Source organism: Balaenoptera ricei, chromosome 6 (assembly GCF_028023285.1).
Source record: "Balaenoptera ricei isolate mBalRic1 chromosome 6, mBalRic1.hap2, whole genome shotgun sequence".
NCBI lineage: Eukaryota > Metazoa > Chordata > Mammalia > Artiodactyla > Balaenopteridae > Balaenoptera > Balaenoptera ricei.
In genome coordinates this window covers 26,862,473-26,885,353 of record NC_082644.1, presented here as the reverse complement: position 1 = coordinate 26,885,353, position 22,881 = coordinate 26,862,473, and the positions used below count along the sequence as shown (strand labels likewise).

At 40.7% G+C, this 22,881-nt stretch overlaps 1 protein-coding gene and 1 long non-coding RNA gene across 4 annotated transcripts in view; one reads left to right on the top strand and one right to left on the bottom strand.

The window, feature by feature from the left end:
• The window catches only part of LOC132366901 (contactin-associated protein-like 3), a 157,768-nt gene that overhangs the window by 13,071 nt on the left and 121,816 nt on the right, over nt 1-22,881 (bottom strand). Inside the window, exon 6 of one of the 3 annotated variants that reach the window (XM_059924355.1) lies at nt 8,965-9,717. The exons of the other annotated variants lie outside the window; for them this stretch is intronic. Coding sequence (XP_059780338.1) covers nt 9,679-9,717 — 39 coding nt within the window. The 3' untranslated portion in view covers nt 8,965-9,678. Of the gene's footprint in view, nt 1-8,964; nt 9,718-22,881 lie in introns of those variants that run through there. 3 annotated transcript variants of the gene reach the window in all.
• LOC132366903 (uncharacterized) lies at nt 5,139-12,909 on the top strand. Its single transcript, XR_009503589.1, has 2 exons — nt 5,139-5,212; nt 12,591-12,909. It is a non-coding gene; the product is annotated as an uncharacterized LOC132366903 (long non-coding RNA).

Sequence of the window (22,881 nt, the reverse complement as noted above, 5' to 3'; positions counted from 1 at the left end):
TGTCTTAGCTATAAAAATTTCAGAAGTGCAAATATATAATGTAATATAATATACTCTTTACAAATAAGTAAAAGCAAAGATTTATCTCATTCACAAAAATGCTAAAAAAGCAAGATAGCAGAATTAATGCTTTAAACTTAACACCTGACTACTACAGGCTACTACAGATGAATAAACGTCTATAGAAGACAAACTACAGGGACTCCCCTGGTGGCGCAGTGGTTAGGAGTCCGCCTGCCAATGCAGGGGACACGGGTTTGAGCCCTGATCCACGAAGATCCCATGTGCTGCAGAGCAACTAAGCCCGTGCACCACAACTCTGAGCCTGTGCTCTAGAGCCCGCAAGCTCTGCAACATGAGAAAGCCACCGCAATGAGAAGCCCGCGCACTGCAACGAAGAGTAGCCCCCGCTCGCCTCACTATAAAGAAGGACTATATGATGAACAGCATCAAATTTATAATCACTGGGCAAACCATGAGGTACGATTTGAAATATACTAGAAATGGTCAGTGTCTTTCAAAATATCCCTTCTAGTCTTCCCCATAGTGTCGAAGGGGCCACCATGGCATTGAAATATTGATTTACTGTGAATCTCAAAGACTTTTCAATCTTAAAAAGTGTCTTTCTGAAATGGAACTACCCTTTGTGGCATTCTTTTTTTTAAAAAATTAATTAATTAATTATTTTTTAAAATAGATCTTTATTGGAGTATAATTGCTTCACAATACTGTGTTAGTTTCTGTTGTACAACAAAGTGACTCTTTTAAGTCAGGGTCTCTCATCCGTTTATTCATCCAACAATATTACTTGAACCACAATTGCCAGCAGGCGCCGTGTAAGGCTCTGAAGAGGATGGGAGACAGAGGCAGAGCTTTCCTAGGAAAGCTCACATTTTCACCTCCTTTATTCTCACCTGAGAGCAGCTGACACAGAAAGAGCAGGAGAAAATGTTGATGTCTGAGTAGGTAAGAGGGAAAGGACAGAACACTCTCTTTGACCGCCTTACTATGAGCTGCCATGGGCTGGCTCTGTGGACAGAACATAAAACATGTGGCAAGACTGTGCTGGGGTAAGTGGTTTCTACATGGACTATTTCTAAGACAGTGTTATGCTCTTACAATTTCTCACTTTCATTGTATAACTGTCTCTGCTCTGAGTACATTTCAGAGAAAAATCTTAGGTGAGCATTCAAGTAAAGCAATGAAAATGTACTGCAGTGTGACCAAGTGGGTATTTTAGCGATTTATAATTGTGCCTCTAACATATAAAATGCTCTACACTTCACAAGTTGGACTTGTTAGGAGGCAGATAAATTCATGAATGTGTGCAGTCTCTATTATATTTCTATCCTGGACTATTTTTCTTAAAGATTTTTATAGCTGCATAGGAGGTGATTTTAAGAAAAATACTTTGACTACTTTTTTCATGTTAAATACTCACTACAAATATTGTAGGAATATTCAAAGATAGAATTCTCCTGTTCACCTCCTGTCTTGAAGAAGCTTTTACTTTGTGTTTTTGAGTGACATAAAGTCTCTTTGACTTTGTGTTTGAAAGTGACATAAGTGTGGTTAGGTGTCCTGATACAAGGATGGCATTTTCGGTTCCGTGCCTGTCTCTCAAAGGTTCAATGAAGCACAGAGGAGCAGGTGACTTCCTTACTGTTTCTGTGTGGGCTCTGCCTGTCCCATCACTGAGTCTGCCTGTCATCCTCGTGCAGATGGGCAGGCAGTTTACAGGCCCCATGGGGTCTGTGTCCTGGTTTCAATGTTGGACCCATTAGGAGAGCCCTGGGGGACCACATGAGTTGCCCGCAGGGTCCTACCTGAGCTCAGGGGAGCAAAGGGGGAGATTGAGGGCAGTGAGAGCTCTCAGCACCGCTGCCCCTGGGCTCCCTCCCTGGAGGTAGTGATGAATGCCCAGACCTAAGAGCCTTCTGTCCATGTTTGCTGCCCATATAAACTTAGTGAGGCAGTGATGAATTTGTGGAGAAAACAATATTTTTTTAAGTCCAAAGAACTAAATTAGAGTTCCTGACCTGTTGTGATTCCAACTTTGTATACATCTCTTAATCTCCATGAACCTCCATTTTTCTGCGCAAAAGAGAGGTAACAGTGATTGCCCTGACTACCTCCACGATGGAAGATGTATTGGTGTTTTCCGTACAATGAAAAACTATACAGGAGTTCCATGGCCGACGGTTTGTAGAATGAGGCAAGGTAGAATAAAAACAGTGACAGAAGGAACAAAAACAGAAAGACGGGGTGTTCTTTTCTTTTAAACAATAATGAATTCACTGAGGAGTCTGAAAAGCTCCAGGAGCTGGGTGCTGCAGAGCCCAGCGGACACCATGGAAACCTCAGCGGGATGTCCAGTGTTTCAATGTTGCATCACCGTTAACTAATAGGAAGCCAGTTTCCTCTCCCTAACTTTCGGAGAACTAAGGATTGTATATTTTGGAAAATAAGGTTGAAAATGAGAATAAAGAGTGAAGATGATTGGATTGTAAATTTTTTTTTAAATTTCCTATTTTCCTGCTGCCTCAACACCCAGGGGACCAGGTGCGTGGGTGTGCCCAGGCTGCTTCCTGCCGCAAGATTCCCTTTTTGCCCTCCCCGACTGTGACCTAGACATTCCAAGAAACAATGAAATCTCCTCAAGCCTTGTTTCTGCTCCACCCAGACTTGCCCAAGGTCCTCACTCTCTCTCGACTCCCCACCTGCTAGGTGGCTGCTGAATGGTGAGGTGCGCCCTGTCTTCTCCTCTAGGACCTGTGAGTATAATAAACCCTGTAATTTCTTCTGCAGAAATATTGCAGTGGCCCTTAAAGACCCTACAGGGGGGACTTACTCCCCCATTTACAATGATACTGGCAGCAAATGGAATTTTAATTCCAAATGTATGTAGTTTGGGAAAGCTAGATGATTTCCTATACAGACTATCTAGAAGGTTCTGTTGGCTCCTAGACACCCAATAAGCTATTAGAGAGTCTGCTTCCTGGACCTTGGCTCACAATAGCTCAGTTTCTCAGGCCCCATCTTTATTTTCATTCTCCCCATTTACACTGGCGCTTATGACTGTCAGCCATGGTTTATGACTAATAAAACCCTATTGTGTAAAATGCACTAGAGTGAGGACCTTGCACAACAGGTGATTTAGGCATAAGAAGCTATCCTTCTGCTATATTCTTTTAAAATACTGAATCATTTTTTAAAACATGAATTACAAGCTGTCAGGCATGTCAGTCATGCACACGCAGATATGCAACTAAAACTGTACAGGTGTATCCCTCAGATTGTTTAGTGCTTAGAATTTATTTTTGAAAGACATTTTGTGCTAAGTGAATGTAATCTAACATATAATTTTGGTATGTTTTACGAAAGGGACAATCATACTTCTCATTATTATCATTTAATTAATACGAAAAGAGTTAGTTTGGCTTTTGCTCAATTTTGAATGTGATTTTTAAATCTCATTTTATTAATTTAGATGAACTATAGAACTATGGGGGCTTCCCTGGTGGCGCAGTGGTTGAGAATCTGCCTGCCAATGCAGGGGACACGGGTTCGAGCCCTGGTCCGGGAAGATCCCACATGCCGCGGAGCAACTGGGCCCGTGAGCCACAACTACTGAGCCTGCGCGTCTGGAGCCTGTGCTCCGCAACAAGAGAGGCCGTGGTAGTGAGAGGCCCACGCACCGTGATGAACAGTGGCCCCCGCTTGCCGCAACTAGAGAAAGCCCTTGCACAGAAATGAAGACCCAACACAGCCATAAATAAATAAATAAATAAATAAATAAATAAATAAATAATAAATAAAATTAAAAAAAAAAAAGAACTATAGTATATCATAGTATCAGCAATTCAGAAATCCTCAATGCAGTTTAACTTTCAACCTGTTCCAGGAGGATTTAAGGGCATCATAATGTCCCAGGGCTGTAAAAATTTGCTTGTGGATGTAGTAACCATACGCTTATCTCACATACAACTTTTCAGTCTTAGAATTAATGGTTTTTGTGAATTAAAAATTATTCTGCAAAAATTAGCATAACTGTCCTTGCCTTTAAGCATCACTCTGGTGAGCTGGTATTAGGAATCATGAGAAGAAACTTGTATCAACCCTGCCCCCCACCACTGGTTAAACTACAATATGCTCTATACACCGTGAATCACTTCTTTTAAGAAAGTTATCTTATGAGATGGCAGCTGCTTATACCTGGAAATGTAGAAAATACTTCACTCACAACGTTTACGGAGACTAACTGATGAGGAAACACCCACGGCAGAGACAAATGAGACGGAGCTGTGCGCTCAGGGATGCACGGGCTGGGATGCAGGAACCGAAACTAGCACCAAGTGGCCCCTGACCTGACGTGATTCTGCAGGGAATTGCAGCAGATACGTTTGCTGGGAAATCAGGCAACGCTCAAGGAGGAGGAGGCTGCAGATTTGTAATTTAATAACGAGGAATTTAAACTGTTGCCACAAGAGGAGGGGCATTTCTGGTAGAGCAAACCTCCATGCAGAGGCCTGGACTTGGAAGAAGGCGGCACACTCTCCGGACAAGCAGGATGCTGGGCGGAACTTGGCTGAAGTTTAGGAAACAGGATGGTGAGAAGAGTCTGGGGAGTCAGGTCAGGGCCACTCTGTGAGGGGCCCTGAGTGTGAGAGTAAGGAAGGGAGACCGCAGTCCCCAGGCAAGGGGGTGCCCAGGGAGGCACGGGGGAGAGGGGGGCATATGCCCACCTTCTCTGGGGGAAGATGCCTCCCCTCTCCCCAGGCCCCACAGGGGTGGGAGGCGAGGCTGGGGGATTTGCTTCAGAACACAGACGGGAATCTACTGTTATAGACTGTATCTGAAATGAAGAAAATTAGTAATCAGTAAGGAGTTAAAATAGAGATCATTTCATTTGGAATTAGACAAATCCTTAAAAGGTGCTACATACACATGGAAGTTCATTTATCTTCTGGTGCTGAGTCAGGTTTTGGTTTTAGTTTTGTTTGTTTTCCCTTTTTTCTAACCAGCCACAATGAAATCAGGGCTGGGGTAGAGTTCTCAGTAGCAGTGACTGCATTCCGGAGGGAGGGGCAGTGAGCAGGGTCTCACCTCCTCGCCTCGATGCAGCTCACCGAGCTCTCAGGGAGGAGGGCGAGCTCCCTGCCGTCTTCCGCGGTCCCGAGCCCTCGTCCTTCTCCAGCCCGAGGTCAGAGAGGTGAGCGGTCCCTCCTTCCTCAAGGGCACAGCCCTGCCTTCCCCTCCTCAGGAGTGTCTCCTGGGATGAGCCCTGGGTGTGGGGCCCTGAGAGGCTGCCCCCGGCAGCTCCCTGCAGTACTAAGGCCTCCTCCCAGCGTTTGCCAGCAGCTTCCGTGCTGGTGCTTGTTAGGGCTGCTGGGCTGGGAGGACGTGACCCACAGAAATGTGTCATTTAGTGAATCCACAAAGTGGCATCACTCAGCCCGGGTTGTTAGGATCACGTCCAGATGGCCCTCAGGAAACATCTGATAGAAATTGGTAAGTGTAGGTCACCTGAAATGCACCTAGAGAGAGGAGATCCTGGGGCAGGGAAGGGCTTAGGGGACGGCAGAGCCAATGATAGCCAGACACAGGATAAGATAAGGCCTGGGTGGGTCAACAGGGAGACATTAGATGAAGTCATTAAGGGAGCTCAGGGTCAGGTCTGGTTTCTAACTGTGATACTAATTTTTTATCAAATCAAACCCTGGCCATGTACTTCCTATGTGGAGTGAAGGCTGCCTTAGAAACTGGCATGTTTTTATATCTACAGTACTTCTCTCACTTCCTGAACAAGTATTGGCCTGGGAGCACGTCAGTACCCTTTATTTTTGTGGGGTGTCCAGGCATGCAGTGTTCCATTTCCAGCAGCATCGGGAGAGACTGACACCACCCTCAGCAGAGGGAGCAGAGCTGTGTTTGAGGGGAAGCATCTCCAGTTATACAAGGTCAACTGGTTCTCTGTAAAAAGTGACAGTGTCCACGTGCAGTCCTAAGGGCCCTTTTATCCATCACACATGACAGGTTGGCAGAGTAAAGACTCTTTTCTTCCAGCACTGACGAGAATATGTTCCTGTTTTGATTTAAGTACATAACCAGAAACAGACTAAAAAGGCATTATAGAAACTATAGAAATGAGTCAAAGATCTACAACAACCAAGCGAACGCACCATCAAAAAATGTCACATTTAAAAGGGTAGGAAACCTGTGGCATTTTTTAGTCACTTTTTAGTGCAGCTTGAGGAAAGTGGCAGCCAGATCCCCAGCCCCCTTTTGCAAACCTGAGAGAGAGCAGACTGATCTGCAATGTTCTAACCTGTCTGTGGGCTGCCTAAGGACTGGTCTTTTGACACCTAACTCAGAGTTCAGACAAACAAAAATGGCTCAGATCTCAGAATAAGGGAGCCATGGGAAGCAGCGGGTATGATTTGTAAAAACGGTTGCAAAGGTAACTATAGACCCACAGACACCAAGGACAAGAGATTACTGATTGAGGAGTACAATAGGACAGCTAAGGCCCCAAGAGTAAGCAAGAGTGAGACTCTTAGAAAAGCAAGACATTTAAAAGCAGATGTATAAATAGGAGAACTGGGGGAAAAAAACACACGCACTGGTCCAGAGACAACACAGGTCTGAAAAGACCCTAAGACATCACATTAGGCTGATTACAAAGGTCTTCCCCTGTGTAGAGCAAGTATAAGAAGACTGGGAGAGGTGGCTGTTTTTTAAAATGCCCAGTTTTCAACAAAAGATCACCAGGCATACAAAGAAACAGTAAAACTAGGCTCATTCAAAGGAACAAAATAAATATCCAGACACCATACCTCAAGAAACAGGTTTTGGACTTACTGGAAAAAGATTTTAGAACAACTATCTCATGTAAGCTCAAAACGTTAAAGGAATACACCAACAAAGAACTAAAGGAAATCAAGAAAACAATGAAATGAAAATGAAAATGAAAGCACAACTTACCAAAACTCATGGGATGCAGGGAAAGCAGTACTTAGAGGAAAATATAATGTAAAAGCTTACATTGAAACAGAAGAAACATATCACAATCAGCCACCTAACCTTACACCTTAAGGGACTAGAAAAAGAAGAACAAATTAAATTGAAAGCTCAAAGAAGGAAGGAAATAATAAAGATTAGAGCAGAGATAAACAAAGAGAGACTAGAAAAACAATAGAAAAAATCCATGAAACCAAGAGTCTGGTTCTCTGAAAATCAACAAAATTGACAAATCTTTAGCTAGATTGACTAAGGAAAATTAAAAAAAGACGACTCAAATAATTGAAATCAGAAATAAAGACAAAGACATGGCTACATATTTAACAGAAATAAAAGGATTATAAGAGATTACTATGAACTGTACACTAAAAAACTGGATAATCCAGGTGAAATGGATGAATTCCTAGAAACACATAACTTACCAAAACTAAATCAAAAAGAAACAGAAAATTTGAATAGACCTAGTAAGGAGATTTAATTGGTAACCAAAAGTTTCCTGGCAGAGAAAAGCCTTGGACCAGATGACTTCATGGATGAATTCTACCAAATATTTAGAAGAACTAAGAAGAACCAACACCAATCCTCTCAAACTCTTACAAAACTTAAAGGAGAAGGAACACTCTCTAACTCATTCTGAGGCCAGCATTTCTCTGATACCAAAGCCACATAGACACTACAAGAAAAGACAACTGTAACCAACATCCCTTATAAACAATGATGCAAAAATCCTCAACAAAATACTGGTAAATCAAATTTAGCAGCATATTAAAAGGATTATGCACCATGACCAAGTGGGATTTATTTCTGGAATGCAAGGGTGGTTCAATATATAGAAAACCAGCAATGTCATATACAGTATTAATAAAATGAAGGGGAAAAGCACAGGATCATCTCAACTGATACAGAAAGAGCACTTGACAAAAGTCAGCACACTTACATGATAAAAGCACTCAAGAGACTAAGAATAGAAGAAACTACCTCCACATAATAAAAAGCCATATATGAAAAACCCACACTGAACATGATAATTTTTGGTGAAGGTTGAAAGCTTTTCCTCTAAGATCAGGAACAAGACAAGGATGCTAGATTTTGTCACTTCTGTTCAACATAATACTGGAAGTCCTAGCCAGAGAAATTAGGCATGAAAGACATCCAAATTGTAAAGTAAGAAGTAAAATTATCTCTGCAGACAACATGATTTTATATGTAGAAAACCCTAAAGATCCACCCCCCCCCCAAAATTGTTAGAACTAATCAGGGAACAATGTTTCGGGATACAAAATCAAAACACAAAAATCAGTTGCAATTCAATACACTAGTAAGGAACAATCCAAAAATAAAATTAAGAAAGCAATTCCATTTACAACATTATCAAAAAGAATAAAATACTTTGGAATAAGCTTAGTCAAGGAGGCAAAAGACTTGTACTCTGAAAACTACAAAACATTGCTAAAAGAAATTAAGGACACAAATAAATGGAAAACCATTCTGTGTTCATGGATTAGAAAACTTAATATTTTTAAGATGTCAATGTTTCACAAAGTGATCTACAAATCATTTTCAACAAGGGTACCATGTATTCAGAAAGGACAGTCTTTTCAACAATTGGTGCTGGGAAAATTGGATATTCACATGTAAAGGAATAAAATTGGACCCTTACCTTACACCATATACAAAAATTAACTCAAAATGGACCAAAGTCCTAAACATAAGACCTAAAACTATAAAACACTTAGAAGAAAACATAGTATAAAAATTTCATCACATTGGATTTGGCAATGATTTCTTGGATATGAAACCAAAAGTACAGACAACATAAGCCAAAATAGATAACAATATAACATATAGCTATAAATGCTTACATTGAAAAAGAAGAAATATCAAAACATAACAACAGAATTTAAAACTTGGATACATCAAAGAACATTATCAACAGAGTGAAAAAGGCAACCAATGGAACAAGAGAAAATATTTGCAAATCATATATATGATAAGGGGTTCACATCCAGAATATATAAAGAACTTTGTACATCTCAACAACAAAAAAATCAATCTGATTTTAAAATGCACAAAGTACTGCAATAAACATTTATCTAAAGAAGATACACAAATGCCCAATAAGCACAGAAAAAGATGTTTGTTAGGGAAATACAAATCAAAACCATAGTAAGATACTACTTCACTCCCTTTAGATTGGCTATATATTTTTTTTTAATGGAAAATAAGATGTGTCGGCAAGGATATATAGGAAACTTCGTGCACTGCTGGTAGGAATGTAAAACAGTGCAGCCACTTGCAAGACCGTTATGGCAGTTCTTCAAAAAATTAAAAATAGAATTACCATATGATCCAGCAATTTCACTTCTGGGTATATATCCAAAAAAGTTGAAAGAAGTGTCTCAAGGAGATATCTGTACACTCATGTTCACAGCAACATTATCCACCATAGCCAAAAGGTGGAAACAATCCAAATATCTACCAACAGATGAATGGATTAAAAAAATCTGGGATATACATACAGTGGAATATTATTCAGCCTTAAAATGAAGGAAATTCTGACACATGCCACCGAATGGATGACCCTTGAAAACATTAAGTGAAATAAGCTAGTTACAAAAGAACAAAAATTATATGATTCCACTTATATGAGGTATCTAGTCAAATTTCTAAAGCCAGTAAAATGGTGATTGCCAGCGCCTGGAGAAAGAAAGGAAATGGGGAGTTAGTTTTTAATGGGTAGCAAGTTTCAGTTTGGGACGATGAAAGAAGTTCTGATGGATGCACTTGGAGGGCATTGTGCTGAATGAAAGAAGTCAGACAGAGAAAGACAAACACTGTATGATATTACTTACACGTGGAATCTAAAACCTATAACAAACTAGTGAATATAACAAAAAAGAAGCAGACTCACAGATATAGAGAACAAACTAGTGGTTCCCGGGGGGAGGGGGGCAAAAAAAGGGTGGGGAGTGGGAGGTACAAGCTATTGGGTGTAAGAGAGGCTGCAAGGACGCATTGTACGACACGAAGAATATAGCCAATATTTTGTAATCACTGAAAATGGAGTGTAACCTTTAACAATTGTATACAAAATATACACAGTAAATATTAGTTGTTTTACCTCTCAAAAAAATTCTGAAGATGAATAGTGGGGTGATAGAGACACAACAATGTGAGTGTACTTAATGCCACTTAAAATACTTCAAAGGGTAAATTATATGTTATGTATATTTTACCACAAGAAAAATTTAAACAAAGTAAAAGTGCATTTTCATTTAGGTGAAATGTTAGCAATGAGACCCAGACTGATACAATGAGAAACAGAAAGTTTCCTGCCTATGAACTCCCTGTGGTACTGGGAAACTCTACTCGTCCCAGCCACTGCTGCAGATTTCCTGGGCACTCTGGGTGGGTGCCACCACGCCCACCCTCAATTTCATGTCAGTGACACAAAGTCCATTGCGACTGTACCTTGTTTGGTGTCACGCGGTGGCAGGACAGGACAGGACAGAATTTCTCAGTTCTTACCAGGGAATATAGTCATCATCAACTTCACACAGTGAGAGTCTCAAATTGCCCACAATCTTATCTAGCTCTTGCCAGCAGGAACACCTTTTTTATCTTAAGGTAATGAACTCTGAATCATTAATACAAATCAAGAGCTGAACGACGGAAAGTTACACACCCATGATTCAATCAAGATAAACGCCGAGAGGCCACGTGCTCCCACCCCCTGTGATTTGGATGCTTATATTACCCAGCTATGATGAGCGAGCCAGTTCTGACTGAAACTGCTTCCCACTGAAAACGGGTAGCGGAAAGTCTCCCAGGAGATTGTCTGTTAGGCAGCTTCCCCACTGTTTCTTGGGGAACACAGTGCAGTAAACAGATCATCTCAGGGGGCTGTCAAATAGACAAAACAGGAGTGAAGGTAACAAAATCAGCCCTTAGCTAACAACGTAAACTGGCATTAAGAAGAAGAAAATGGGGATTGAAAGAAAAGTGTTACTTGAAAGTAATAAAGCCAAAATCAGGAGAAAAAAGCAGAAAGCAAAACCAAAGTAAGTGTAAATGAGAAAATAAATTAAAATGAAATTTGAAAATGACCTAACAACTTTCTAATAGAGAGAAGTGAATCCAGTCAAGCTCTTCAGGCTCCAACCTGGAGGCAGGTAAAGTGAGGTGTGAACAATCAAGGCCACTTGCTTCTGTTCTGCAGGTGACAGCTGAGCTAGGACCCTTACCTGTGCACCTCTCCCCTGCATCCTCCTTTCATCCTTTCTCCCCTTCCCTGGTTGATTCTGGGCCTAAGGTAGTTCTTGAGGACCAGGCATTGGGTTCAGATCGATTTAGAGAATAATATACATCTTGATGCATCTTGAGGGCTTCCTATGACTGAGGAAAGGACCAGTAAAGGACAAAGACTCAGGAAAAACTGATGCTCAGAGAGGTTGTGTCCAGATAAGAGGGCAGAAAAGCAAAGCCTGGCCTGGAACTGCTCTGTCTCTCATTTCCCTGAACCAAGACGCCCCAGGTCGTGAGCTGAGCAAGTCCACACCCCTTTAGGAAGCAGGGAATGCGTTTTGTCCAACGCTGAACTCCTCATCGCTGGCTTCCAAACCTGGCAGGAACATCTGTGTCTATTCTACATCTCACTCCCAGTAGGGAGACAGAATTCACAAAGGCACCAAACAATCCAGCATCTTTGTTTCTATGTGGAACCTTGAGCAAAGATGGCAGATCCCTAAGAACAGAGCCACAGCCTGGGCTGGGACAACAGCAAAACCACAGCACATAGGTGTCCATTCAGGATCCTGAGGTCAGCAGTTCTCCAGGTCTTTTCTGACCACTGCCCTTGGGTGCACCCTCACCTCCTAAACCCAGCCCTAAGGTGACCCAGACTTGCCTCTGCCCCACCAAGAACACGATTGCATTGTAAAGTCTTCCTCCCTCTCATCCTCTCTTTCTTCTGTGTGCTCTGGGAATCTATCTCACTGCACGTAATTAATAATAATAATAATAAACAGGAAAATAAAGGGCTACTTCAATCATACCTTAGAATATTCCAGAGTAACACAGAAATTGACCATTGTGTAACTCTGAGCCTCAGTTTCTTCGTCTGTAAAATGAAGACACTCAGGGAGAAAGATTAAATGATATGATGCACCTCAACTGCTTAAAACCATGCCTGGCTCACAATAAACACTCAGTAAACGTCAGACACCAACCACGGTTCTTCACCTTGACACAAACTCCAGCCTCCCTTTCTAGATGCCACTCCTTGTAGTACTCAGGGGTGTTGTTTGCTCATTTTCTCACATTCCATTTGCCTTGGTGTCCAGAGCATTTCTTATCAATTTCTCATCAATTCCAGATTAATCTTCTTCCCTTACAAAAAGTGGGCACAACAAACAAAATGAGAAAGTGCCTCTTTTCCTTTATGATAAGCATCGTTTGACTATAGCCACCTCTGTCCTTCCAGGCCACTGTCATGTTCACGTTGAGATATATTGGAGTTCTTACTCCGGAACCTGTGAATGTGAACTTATTTGGAAATCTGGTCTTTGCAGAAGTCATCAAGTTAAGATGAGGTCATGACAGTGGACCCTAATCCAATATGACCTGGGTCCTTACAAGAAGAGAAGAGACATGCACAGAGGGAAGATGAAATAAAGACACAGAGGGAGAACACCCCATGACAGTGGAGGCAGAGATTGGAGTGATGATCTACAAGCCAAAGAACTCCAAGAATTACTGACAACATCATAAACTAAGAGAATGACCTGGAAGAGATTCTCCCGAGACCCTTGCCCTGCCCATGCCCTGCCAAGACACTGATTTTGGACTTCCAGCCTCCAGAATTATGAGAATAAATTTCTGTTGTTTTAAGCCCCTCATTTTCCAGTACTTTGTTACAGCAGCCCTAGGAAACTCATACAGGGAGAGATTTAATTCCTTTCAGTTTAAAGGTGCCCTGTACTGTTTGACAGGGGAGGGTTTTCAAAAGACCCTAGATATCACAGTCAGGTTCCTTTAATAAGTGACTCATGTATTTATTATTTATTTAATCTAAGGATAGAAAACTTATTGGCGATGTAATTCACTGACCATTTCACTTATTATTACTTGGGTATATATGGATGAAAAAGTGTTGCCACAGTAATTTTGCATTCCATTCTGACGATATTTTTTGGTAACTCTCAAATTTTCTTCCAATATGTAGGAGCTTTTCCTATGTCTGAATTTTCCATCAGTGGGAACTTTAGCTAATAAAGCATTTGCTGCAGCATACACAAGAGCTCCCCAGGGATCTCTTTCCACTGCTCAAGTGATTTTTCTCTTCTCTCTCTTCTAAAAAAGAAGGATACTGAATCATTAAAATGTTCAAAGCTCTGAGAGGAAGATAAGCCATTCAGGTTGAATGATTAAGAACATTAAAAAAACACAAAAGAGAAGGCAGGAGTTCAAATCCAAATAAACTTCATTTGTCTAATGCACATCAAACATTATTTATTTTGAACTTCTCTCCCTTGGCCATAGCTGTAGTGTGAGGCTAAGTTCTGGTATTTCCACCACCTGCCCTTCTTCTTTCTTATGCACAGCTCCTTCTAGAAAAATGCCCTGACCTTCGACTCTTCTTCAAAACTGCTCTTCCTTAGCTCTTAACTGATCCCTCCTCAAGGACAAAGTGAAAGGTAGAGTATGCCAATAAAATAAGCAGAGGTTTTCAAGCATACCACAGGGTAATTGGGAAAATGACTGGAAGATGAGTCATGTGCTTCAGGTCCGGAGCTCACCCTATAGGTATTTAGGGTGCATGGCAGACAGATGCACTCCTGTCCATGCATCCAAACCAATGTAATATAATCTCAGAGACAGCTTATCCTTTTATTTTTTTTTTTTATTTTATTTTTTTTAAATTGAACTGATTGATTTTATCCTTTTTTTAAAAAATAAATTTATTTATTTATTTTTGGCTGTGTTGGGTCTTCGTTTCTGTGCGAGGGCTCTCTCCAGTTGCGGTGAGCTGGGGCCACGTGGGCCTCTCACCATCGCGGAGCACAGGCTCCAGACACACAGGCTCAGTAGTTGTGGCTCACGGGCCCAGTTGCTCCGCAGCATGTGGGATCCTCCCAGACCAGGGCTCGAACCCGTGTCCCCTGCATTGGCAGGCAGATTCTCAACCACTGCGCCACCAGGGAAGCCCTAGCTTACCCTTATATATGCCAGAAGAAAGCCACCTCACCATAAAACTCTTAGAAGAGAACATAGGCAAAACATTCTCTGACGTAAATAGTACCAATGTTTTCTTAGGTCAGTGTCCCAAGGCAATAGAAATAAAAGCAAAAATAAACAAATGGGACCTAATCAAACACACAAGCTTTTGTACAGTAAAGGAAACTATAAACAAAATGAAAAGACAACATACGGACTGGGACAAAATATTTGCAAATGATGCAACCAACAAGGGCTTGATTTCCAAAATATACAAACAGCTCATACAACTCAATAACAACAACAACAACAAAACCCAATTGAAAAATGGGCAGAAAACCTAAATAGACATTTCTCCAAAGAAGACAAACAAATGGCCAACATGCACATGAAAAGATGTTCAACACTGCTAATTGTTAGAGAAATGCAAATCAAAACTACAATGAGGTACCACCTCACACCAGTCAGAATGGCCATCATTAAAATGTCTACAAATAACAAATTCTGGAGAGGGTATGGAGAAAAGGGAACCCTCCTACGCTGTTGCTGGCAATGTAAACTGGTGCAGCCACTCTGGAAAACAGTATGGAGGTTCCTGAAAAAACTAAAAATAGAGTTGCCATATGATCCTGCAATCCCCCTCCTGGGCATATATCAAGAGAAAACTATAATTAGAAAAGACACATGCACCCCGATGTTCATTACAGCACTATTTACAATAGTCAAGACATGGAAACAACCTAAATGTCTATCGACAGATGAATGGATAAAGAAGACGTGGTACACATATGCAATGGAATACTACTCAGCCATAAAAAGCATGAAATAATGCCATTTGCAGCAACACAGATGGACCTAGAGATTATCACATTAAGTGAAGTAAGTCAGACAGAGAAAAAGAAATATCAGATGCTATCACTTCTATGTGGAATCTAAAATACAACACAAATGAATTTATCTAGGAAACAGAAACAGACTCACAGACATAGAGAACAGACTTGAAGTTGCCAAGAGTGAGGAGGGCTGGGGGAGAGATGGATTGGGAGTTTGGGATTAGCAGATGCAAACTGTTATATATAGAATGGATAGACAACAAGGTCCTACTGTATAGCACAGGGAACTATATTCAATATCCTGTGATAAAACATAATGGAAAAGAATATGAAAAAGAATGTGTATATATACATAACTGAATCACTTTGCTGCATGGCAGAAATGAACACAACATTGTAAATCAACTCTATTTCAATCAAATTAATTTTTAAAAAAGAAGAAAGTCACCCAAAAAGGTTTTCCTTAAGTTGAAATAGTACTTACTCTTATCTATATCATCTAAAAGCCTGTATTAGGAATATATTCACTGTGGAAATGACTTAGAATCTACTTACATGAAGGAAACTTAAGTCTAAATCCCAATTTGAGCTGAAAATCTCAAGTAAGTAATGAGTATATTTTTTATGTTTAATAAAAAGGCCATATAAATGGTTTGACTTCTAACAGTTAGTACACAGATCTTATATTTGACATAATTTAGGTCGAGTGTATAATTTGGGAAACAAGATCAGCACAAAAGCACCATGAAAGAGAAAAGACGATAACTGAAAGCATTCCAAACACCAGCACAGAGAGACTGAGCGTCGTATAGTTCATGGTCATCCAGAAAGACATCTGAGAAATGGCACCATTTTGGAAGCTGTTCACGTGGCAGAGACACGGCTTAGTGAATACTGCCTCGGTTTCCCATGAACCTCCCTATGTGCTACAGGTAATGCAAAGGGTCCAGGACGGATGATGCTGCAGGCAGTGGGCTGCCTTAGAGGATCGAGCACCACGCTCGGGGGATTCACTGCTCTTGTAATGAGAAGATGCAGACCTGCTCCTTGCCTGGGGGAGGCTGGCCTCTCATCTCTCAGGCCTGCTGTTTCTCTAGCACATCCTTAGAATGGCCTGGATAAAATGCAGCTAGAGCCTTCACTCTTAGCCTATCTAGAAAGAGCACACAAGCACTCAGGGTCCATGTGGATTGCATCTCCCCACATATCTTGAGGCTATTTCAGTGGGTAAGGGAAACACTATTTAGGGGAGGATGCAGAGAAATTGGAACCCTTGTGGAAATGCAAAATGGTGCAGCCACTATAAAAAACAATATGAAGGTTCCTCAAAAAAAGTAAAAATAGAATTAGCATAATAAGCAATATCATCATCAGCATAATAAGCTCCAGCAATTCCTCTGCCGGGTATATGTCCAAAACAACTGAAATCTGGATCTTGAAGGGATATTTGTATACCCATGTTTATCACAGCATTATTCGCAATAGCCAACAGGTGCAAACAACCCAATTGCCCGTAGATGGATGAATAGATCTCTTAGTCCATTCAAGTTGATATAACAAAATACCACAGACTGGGTGGTTTACAAACAATAGAAATTTATTGCTCACAGTTCTAGAGGCTGACAGTCTGAGGTCAGGGTGCCAGTAAGTTTGGGTGAGGGCCCTCTTCTGGGTCTCAGACTTTTTTTTTTTTTAATTTAATTAATTTATTTATTTATGGCTGTGTTGGGTCTTCATTTCTGTGCGAGGGCTTTCTCTAGTTGCGGCAATTGGGGCCACTCTTCATCACGGTGCGCGGGCCTCTCACTATCGCGGCCTCTCTTGTTGCGGAGCACAGGCTCCAGACACGCAGGCTCAGCAATTGTGGCTCACGGGCCTAGTCGCTCCGCGGCATGTGGGATCTTCCCAGACCAGGGCTCGAACCCGTGTCTCCTGCATTGGCAGGCAGACTCTCATCCACTGCGCCACCAGGGAAGCCCTGGGTCTCAGACTTTTGTTGCATTCTCTCATGTTGGAATCAGGTAGGGATCTCTCTGGAGCCTCTTTATGAGTCACTAAGCCCTTTCTTAGTGGAAGACTTAGTCACTTCCCAAAACCCCCTACCTACTAATACTATCACCTTAAGGGGTTAGGATTTCAACGTATGAATTCTGGTGGGATACAAACATTCAGACCATAGCAACTGATAAACAAAATCTGGGATATACATACAATAGAATATTATGCAGCCCTAAAAAGAAGGAAATTCTGTCATGTGCTAATAATATGGATACTCAAGGACATTATGCTACTTGAAATAAACCATCACGAAAGGACAAATACTGTATGATTTCACTAATATGAAGTATCTACGGTAGTCAAAATCATTGAAACAGATAGTAGAGAGATGGTTGCCAAGGGCTGAGGGGATGGGGGAGGGAAATTTGTGTTTAGTGGGTTTAAGTTTGCTTTACAAGATGAGAAAGATCTAGAGATCTATTCCACAACAATGTGAATATACTTAACACCACTGAACCGTACACTTAAAAATGGTAAGGATGGTAAATTTAATGTTATGTTTTTTTTACCACACTTAAAAAACTATTTTGTATTTCCTTTGCTTTTTTTCCTCTAATCCTTTCAAAACCTGGTATTGAATTGAACAGCAATATACGCATGTAGTTTAAAAATACCATTCATCGCGTACTCATGGCATATCTTTACCCAAAATGAGAAATGCTATTAATAATTTATCTTGTATGCTTCCAGAAATAGTCTATATATATTTACATGCACATATACGTATATGTTCATCTTGGAAATTTCTAATGGAAGCACAATAAATACATCCCTTTTCCTAGCTGTAAAAAAAAAATGTTTCTTAAATCTCATTATGAATAAATGCATTTGATAATCTTGTACACATGAAACTTATATAATGTTTTAAACCAGCGTTACCTCAAATAAATAAACAGATCAATTAATTAAATAACCTCATTGTTTTCAAAGGAATGAATTCCATATAATACTATATTATTCCATAAAATGGAGTATCGTAATTTCTTTGTGTTCACCTATTGCCAGAAAACTGGATCTTGACTGTAAACAATGCACTTAGTTTTCTTACAGGCACTTTCTGTGCACCTCTGAGTGTTCCTGTGGGACTAACTCCTAGAAGTGGAATTGTTACTTGGTGTAGACGATATATTGACAGGACTTAAAAGCATTACTCCTTTTGGGCTGTCATCTTCAGCGCTCTAAATAGCGGGTGCTTTTGAACACTTAAGTTTATAGAAATTGTCCTCCAAGGACGTGCATAATGCTGTGATGAACATGGGTGTACAAACATCTCTTCAAGATCCCGCTTTGGGTATATGCTTTGGGCATATCCCCATCTTATGCCATTTTATGCTCCTACCAGCACTGTCTGAGAGTGCTTGCTTCCCATGCCCTGAGGAAGAGGATCCCCATCCTGTATCATCACTTTATTCACCTCCAACATGAATCCTCTCTACTGTGCTAAGGTGGTTTGAGTGTGGGCCCTGCAGCCAGACAGCTAGGGTTCAAATCCTTGTTACATCACTAACTAGTTCTGTGATTTGAGGATAGTGAACTTGAACTTTTCATGCCTCAGTGTCCTTTTCTGTAAACTGGGCATAAGAGGGCTGTTGTGAGGATGTGTTTAATAAATATGTATAAAGCGCATGAAGCAGTGTCAGGCACTCACTAAGTGCTCAGTATAACACTTCTTATTGGTTTAATAGTTTTCTTTAAATTGATTCTCTTTTTAACCTTAGTTTTATGCTAAATGCTATGTAATAATATCATAGATCAGATGTATACTATCTATATCTTATTCTGAAAGACATCAAATTACATGCATACATTTAAAATGAAAAGAAAGTTTTTCTAGGACACAGTTTGAAAAGGACTGTCCTAAGCAAGAGTATTAGCAAAGGTTTTGTGGAGTTCAAGTGGGAGAGGTTACATTGTATCACACTGATGTTGTAATTTTCATTTCTTCATACTGAATCCGTACATCATACCTTAAATAGATACAAAGTGGACTAGACCAGGGGTAAGCAACCTAAACCCAGAACCAGCTGGCTGTGTGGCTTTTTAAATAAAGTTTTATTGGAACACTGCCACACTCGTTCATTTACATATTGCTTCTGGCTACTTTCACACAACAGCAGAGTTGAGCAGTCACAACAGAGACTGCATGGTCTACAAAACCAAAAATATTTATTATCTGTCCCTTTATAGAGAAAGTTGGCTGGCCCCTGGTCTAAACCAATATTTCTCTCTGTCTGAGACCCTTAAACATGCTTGAACAGCATCCAGCTTCTCAACTGCTGCCCTAGTCTTAGCCACTCTGAAAGTTTGAGGTTTGCTGATGAGAAATTCTCAACATCTCAGAGTTTTGAGACTGTGATATTAATATTAAAAAAAGTACTCAAAGCCTGTCTTCCTGTTTTGCAAAATTTTTAAATTTCATCATTGCTTTTGTCTATACAAATATATAAAATGTGGTCTGCATCAAAGGCAGAAAATTGTTCTAAGTGTTAAGTGGCATAGGACTGCAGAGTGCAGAAACCATAGGAGTTATCAAGGGCTGTGAACACAGCAGTGCTCTAAACACTCCACCTCTGCTGTGGGCCATTTTCGCAAGATCCCAATTAGTTTGGTACCAAACCACTTGAGTCTTTTATGTCAAAACAACAGACCCAGGAAATCACCCATGAATAGCCTGAAGTACATAACCATATCTGTGCCTTCTGTACATTTACATTATGTGTGCAAATTGTAGAATTTGTAGACTTTGACTGTCGTTCCCTATGAGACCCACTATTAGTACAACATCCTATGACGCTAAGCTGCCAGAACTGCAGTCACGAGGAAGAATTTCCATGAAACCCTGGTGAGATGCTCCCTGGGCTGTCCTGCCTTCCACCTTCCTAAAACTTGGCTCTGCAGCACTTCCTTTCAATGAGTCTGCTGCCGGAGCACCTTTTTTGGTAAAAATTCACTTTTTCCATCATTTACTTTTCTTGATCAAAAACAATACTTTTGCCATCTCCCAAATGAATAAAAAAGTCTACTTCTAAAGCTATTTCCCCCACAACTCTGCCATACTCTGTTCATATTACTGTTTAAGATTTACCTTTTTCATAAAATATATCCTAATTTCCATATATCTCTAATAACACCACTTCTGGAACTACTTCATTCCAGGAAAAGTAAAACTGTAATTTGTAAGATGTCTCAAGAGTTGCTATTTATCCTGCTGCATATTTAAAATTCTACTCACCACCACACCCCTCCCTCCCAACCTGATAACACCTGGCAATTCAAATGAGCAAAATCGTTACTTTTGCAAAGCAATAAAGTAGGTACAAAGGATATCAGGATAAACAAGCTGTAGCCCCTGATGCCAGAATTGATGTGAAATAAGCACGAGGTGAATAAATATGGCAAAAGAAAAGTAATACTTGAGAAATAAAAATGAAAAATCCTAGGAGTAGAAAAAGAAGGGCGTGTCTACACAATTTTAGTACAGAGTAAAAGGGATTTGAGTGAAGGTTTTCAAGTTGGGAAGGATTGTAATCGACAAATGGAAGGAAGGACGCTCCACACCCACCGAATGCAGCTGACCCTGGCAAGAGGCAGTTGTTACTGGATCCTGGGTTTCCAGGGACCCATCGGTTACTTTGTGGTAGCAGCTCAGGTGTCTCATTCACTTCTCTGCCTCAACCTTTTCAGCTGCTCTGAGAGTTTTCGACAGACCAAATCCAGCTTTTATCTCTATTGTCACTGAGACCTGCAATGAAGGGCAAATGGAACCACCTCTCTCTCAGGTTCAGTAGGGCATCGTCCTTGTACAACTTTGTGGGGAAGAAGTGTTAAGCCTCTTGTTACACTTAGGCTTGGCACCGAAAGCCTCCCATCACACAAGCAGCATCACACAGTTGGCTAAGTTTTCACTTAACTAACCATCTGGGTTGAGGTCTGTTTGAGAACAGCAACTTTTCCTTAACTCAATCTAACAACTCCTTATTGAGAATCTGTTATAGGCCTGGCCCTCTGAGGAGATTAATCCCTGACCTAATGGCTCTCAGAGCCCAGAAGGGGGAAGACATGTACAGAAAATTCAACTGTGGTCCACAATGGTAAGTGCAATCAACAAGACTGTCCATGGTACAAAGTCACTGCCTCGGGGATCAATGCGCTTGACGTAATGAGGTGAATGGTTAGGAAGGAGAGGGCCGTGTCCCTGACAAGGCCAAGTACATGGAAGAGATCGATACAGAATCATTGAAATGCTGCTCCTATTCTGCCCAAAACCACCCAGACTCAGAGCCAAACTTGAAATCGGCAAGCCTGGAGCTGGCACAAGCCTCAGACAGCCAAGGCACACTCTGCAGACCCTTCTTTGCAACCTCTTACCTGATGTGGTAGGATGGACCCTTCTTTGCAACCTCCTACCTGATGTGGGGCTTGGCTCTGTTGAGTCATCAACTCATTAGCAATAAATGTATTAACCTAGACCTGAAATAAACCAACATATATTTAAATGACTGAATTAGCAGGAATCTCTGTCAAGAGAATTTCCGCTCCTTCTACCAATAGAGCTTCACACTTAGCAGAGTGTCTGCTTCCTTATGTACAAACCCTCCTTATCTCTGAGTCCAGTTTTTCTTATTATGATTTGACACTGTTCTTATCCCTCTTTATTCTGAAACTACACAGTCATATGATCTTTCTATTTATACCAAGTAAACGTAATTCTTTTAAACCTGAATCCAATATTCTTTATTAATTTGATTATGCAATATTTCAAACATCCCCCCAAAACAGATATGCATGTACTGATAATCTAGATTTATTTTAACAAGGTAAATATTTTGCCATATGTGCATCAGCTCTTTCTCTTAAATAAATGAAGTGGTGCAGGTATAACAAACAGTCCCCTTCCCAACCCCCATGCTTCCAGTATTTCCGTGTCTTTTTTCTGCCCTGCAAATTTGGGGTAACCTTTGTTGCTCTCTTAGAGCACTGTGAGATTGTTGTGAATCTTTCAATACAATATTAATTAGCCTTATTAATTAGTCTACTTGGTGTTCTAGGTTGGAAATGATCTAGAGAAGAACAAAGGTTCAAACGATTTGCTATGTCTATTTTATATTCATTTAAGGACCTACTGCTACCTATTTTTCAAGGCGAAAGAAATCTATTAAATAGAATTATTTATACTAGAACTTATGTTTATTTCAAGTAATTTCTTTTCTTATTTTTCTCAAATATATTTTGCCAGTCCTTTCCTAGAAGAATGCCTTTTTCACACAAAGGGCCTGCGTAGGAAGAAAAATGCACTTAAATTCTAAGTTTAATTCAATGCATTTTGAATAACAATTTCCATCTTAAATTCATAAAGGATATAACTTCTGAATTAGAGTTCTGATGAGTTTTTAATAGGAAGAATAAACTCCTAATGAATGCAGAGTACAGCGATTCAGGAAATATTATAGTTCTCAAAGATAGGACTAACTTTAACCACTTGATTGTTATTCACTGATAACAATGAGAAAATACCTGGGCTCCGCCCCCCTAGGTTGGTGACTATCAGGGAGAAAGAGGGTGTCTTGCAGTCAGAGGGCACTGGAGCAAGCTTCCTGAGGCCCTGTTACAGAGAGCATCACCTGTTCAGGCTAACACGTGCGTGGGATAAGCTGCATCCTAGAGCAGGCGGCACAGTCTCCTCTGATCCAGGCAGCTGGAGGATAGTTAAGGGGCAAAACAATTTCCCCCACAGATGGGACTTGGTTCATCCCAG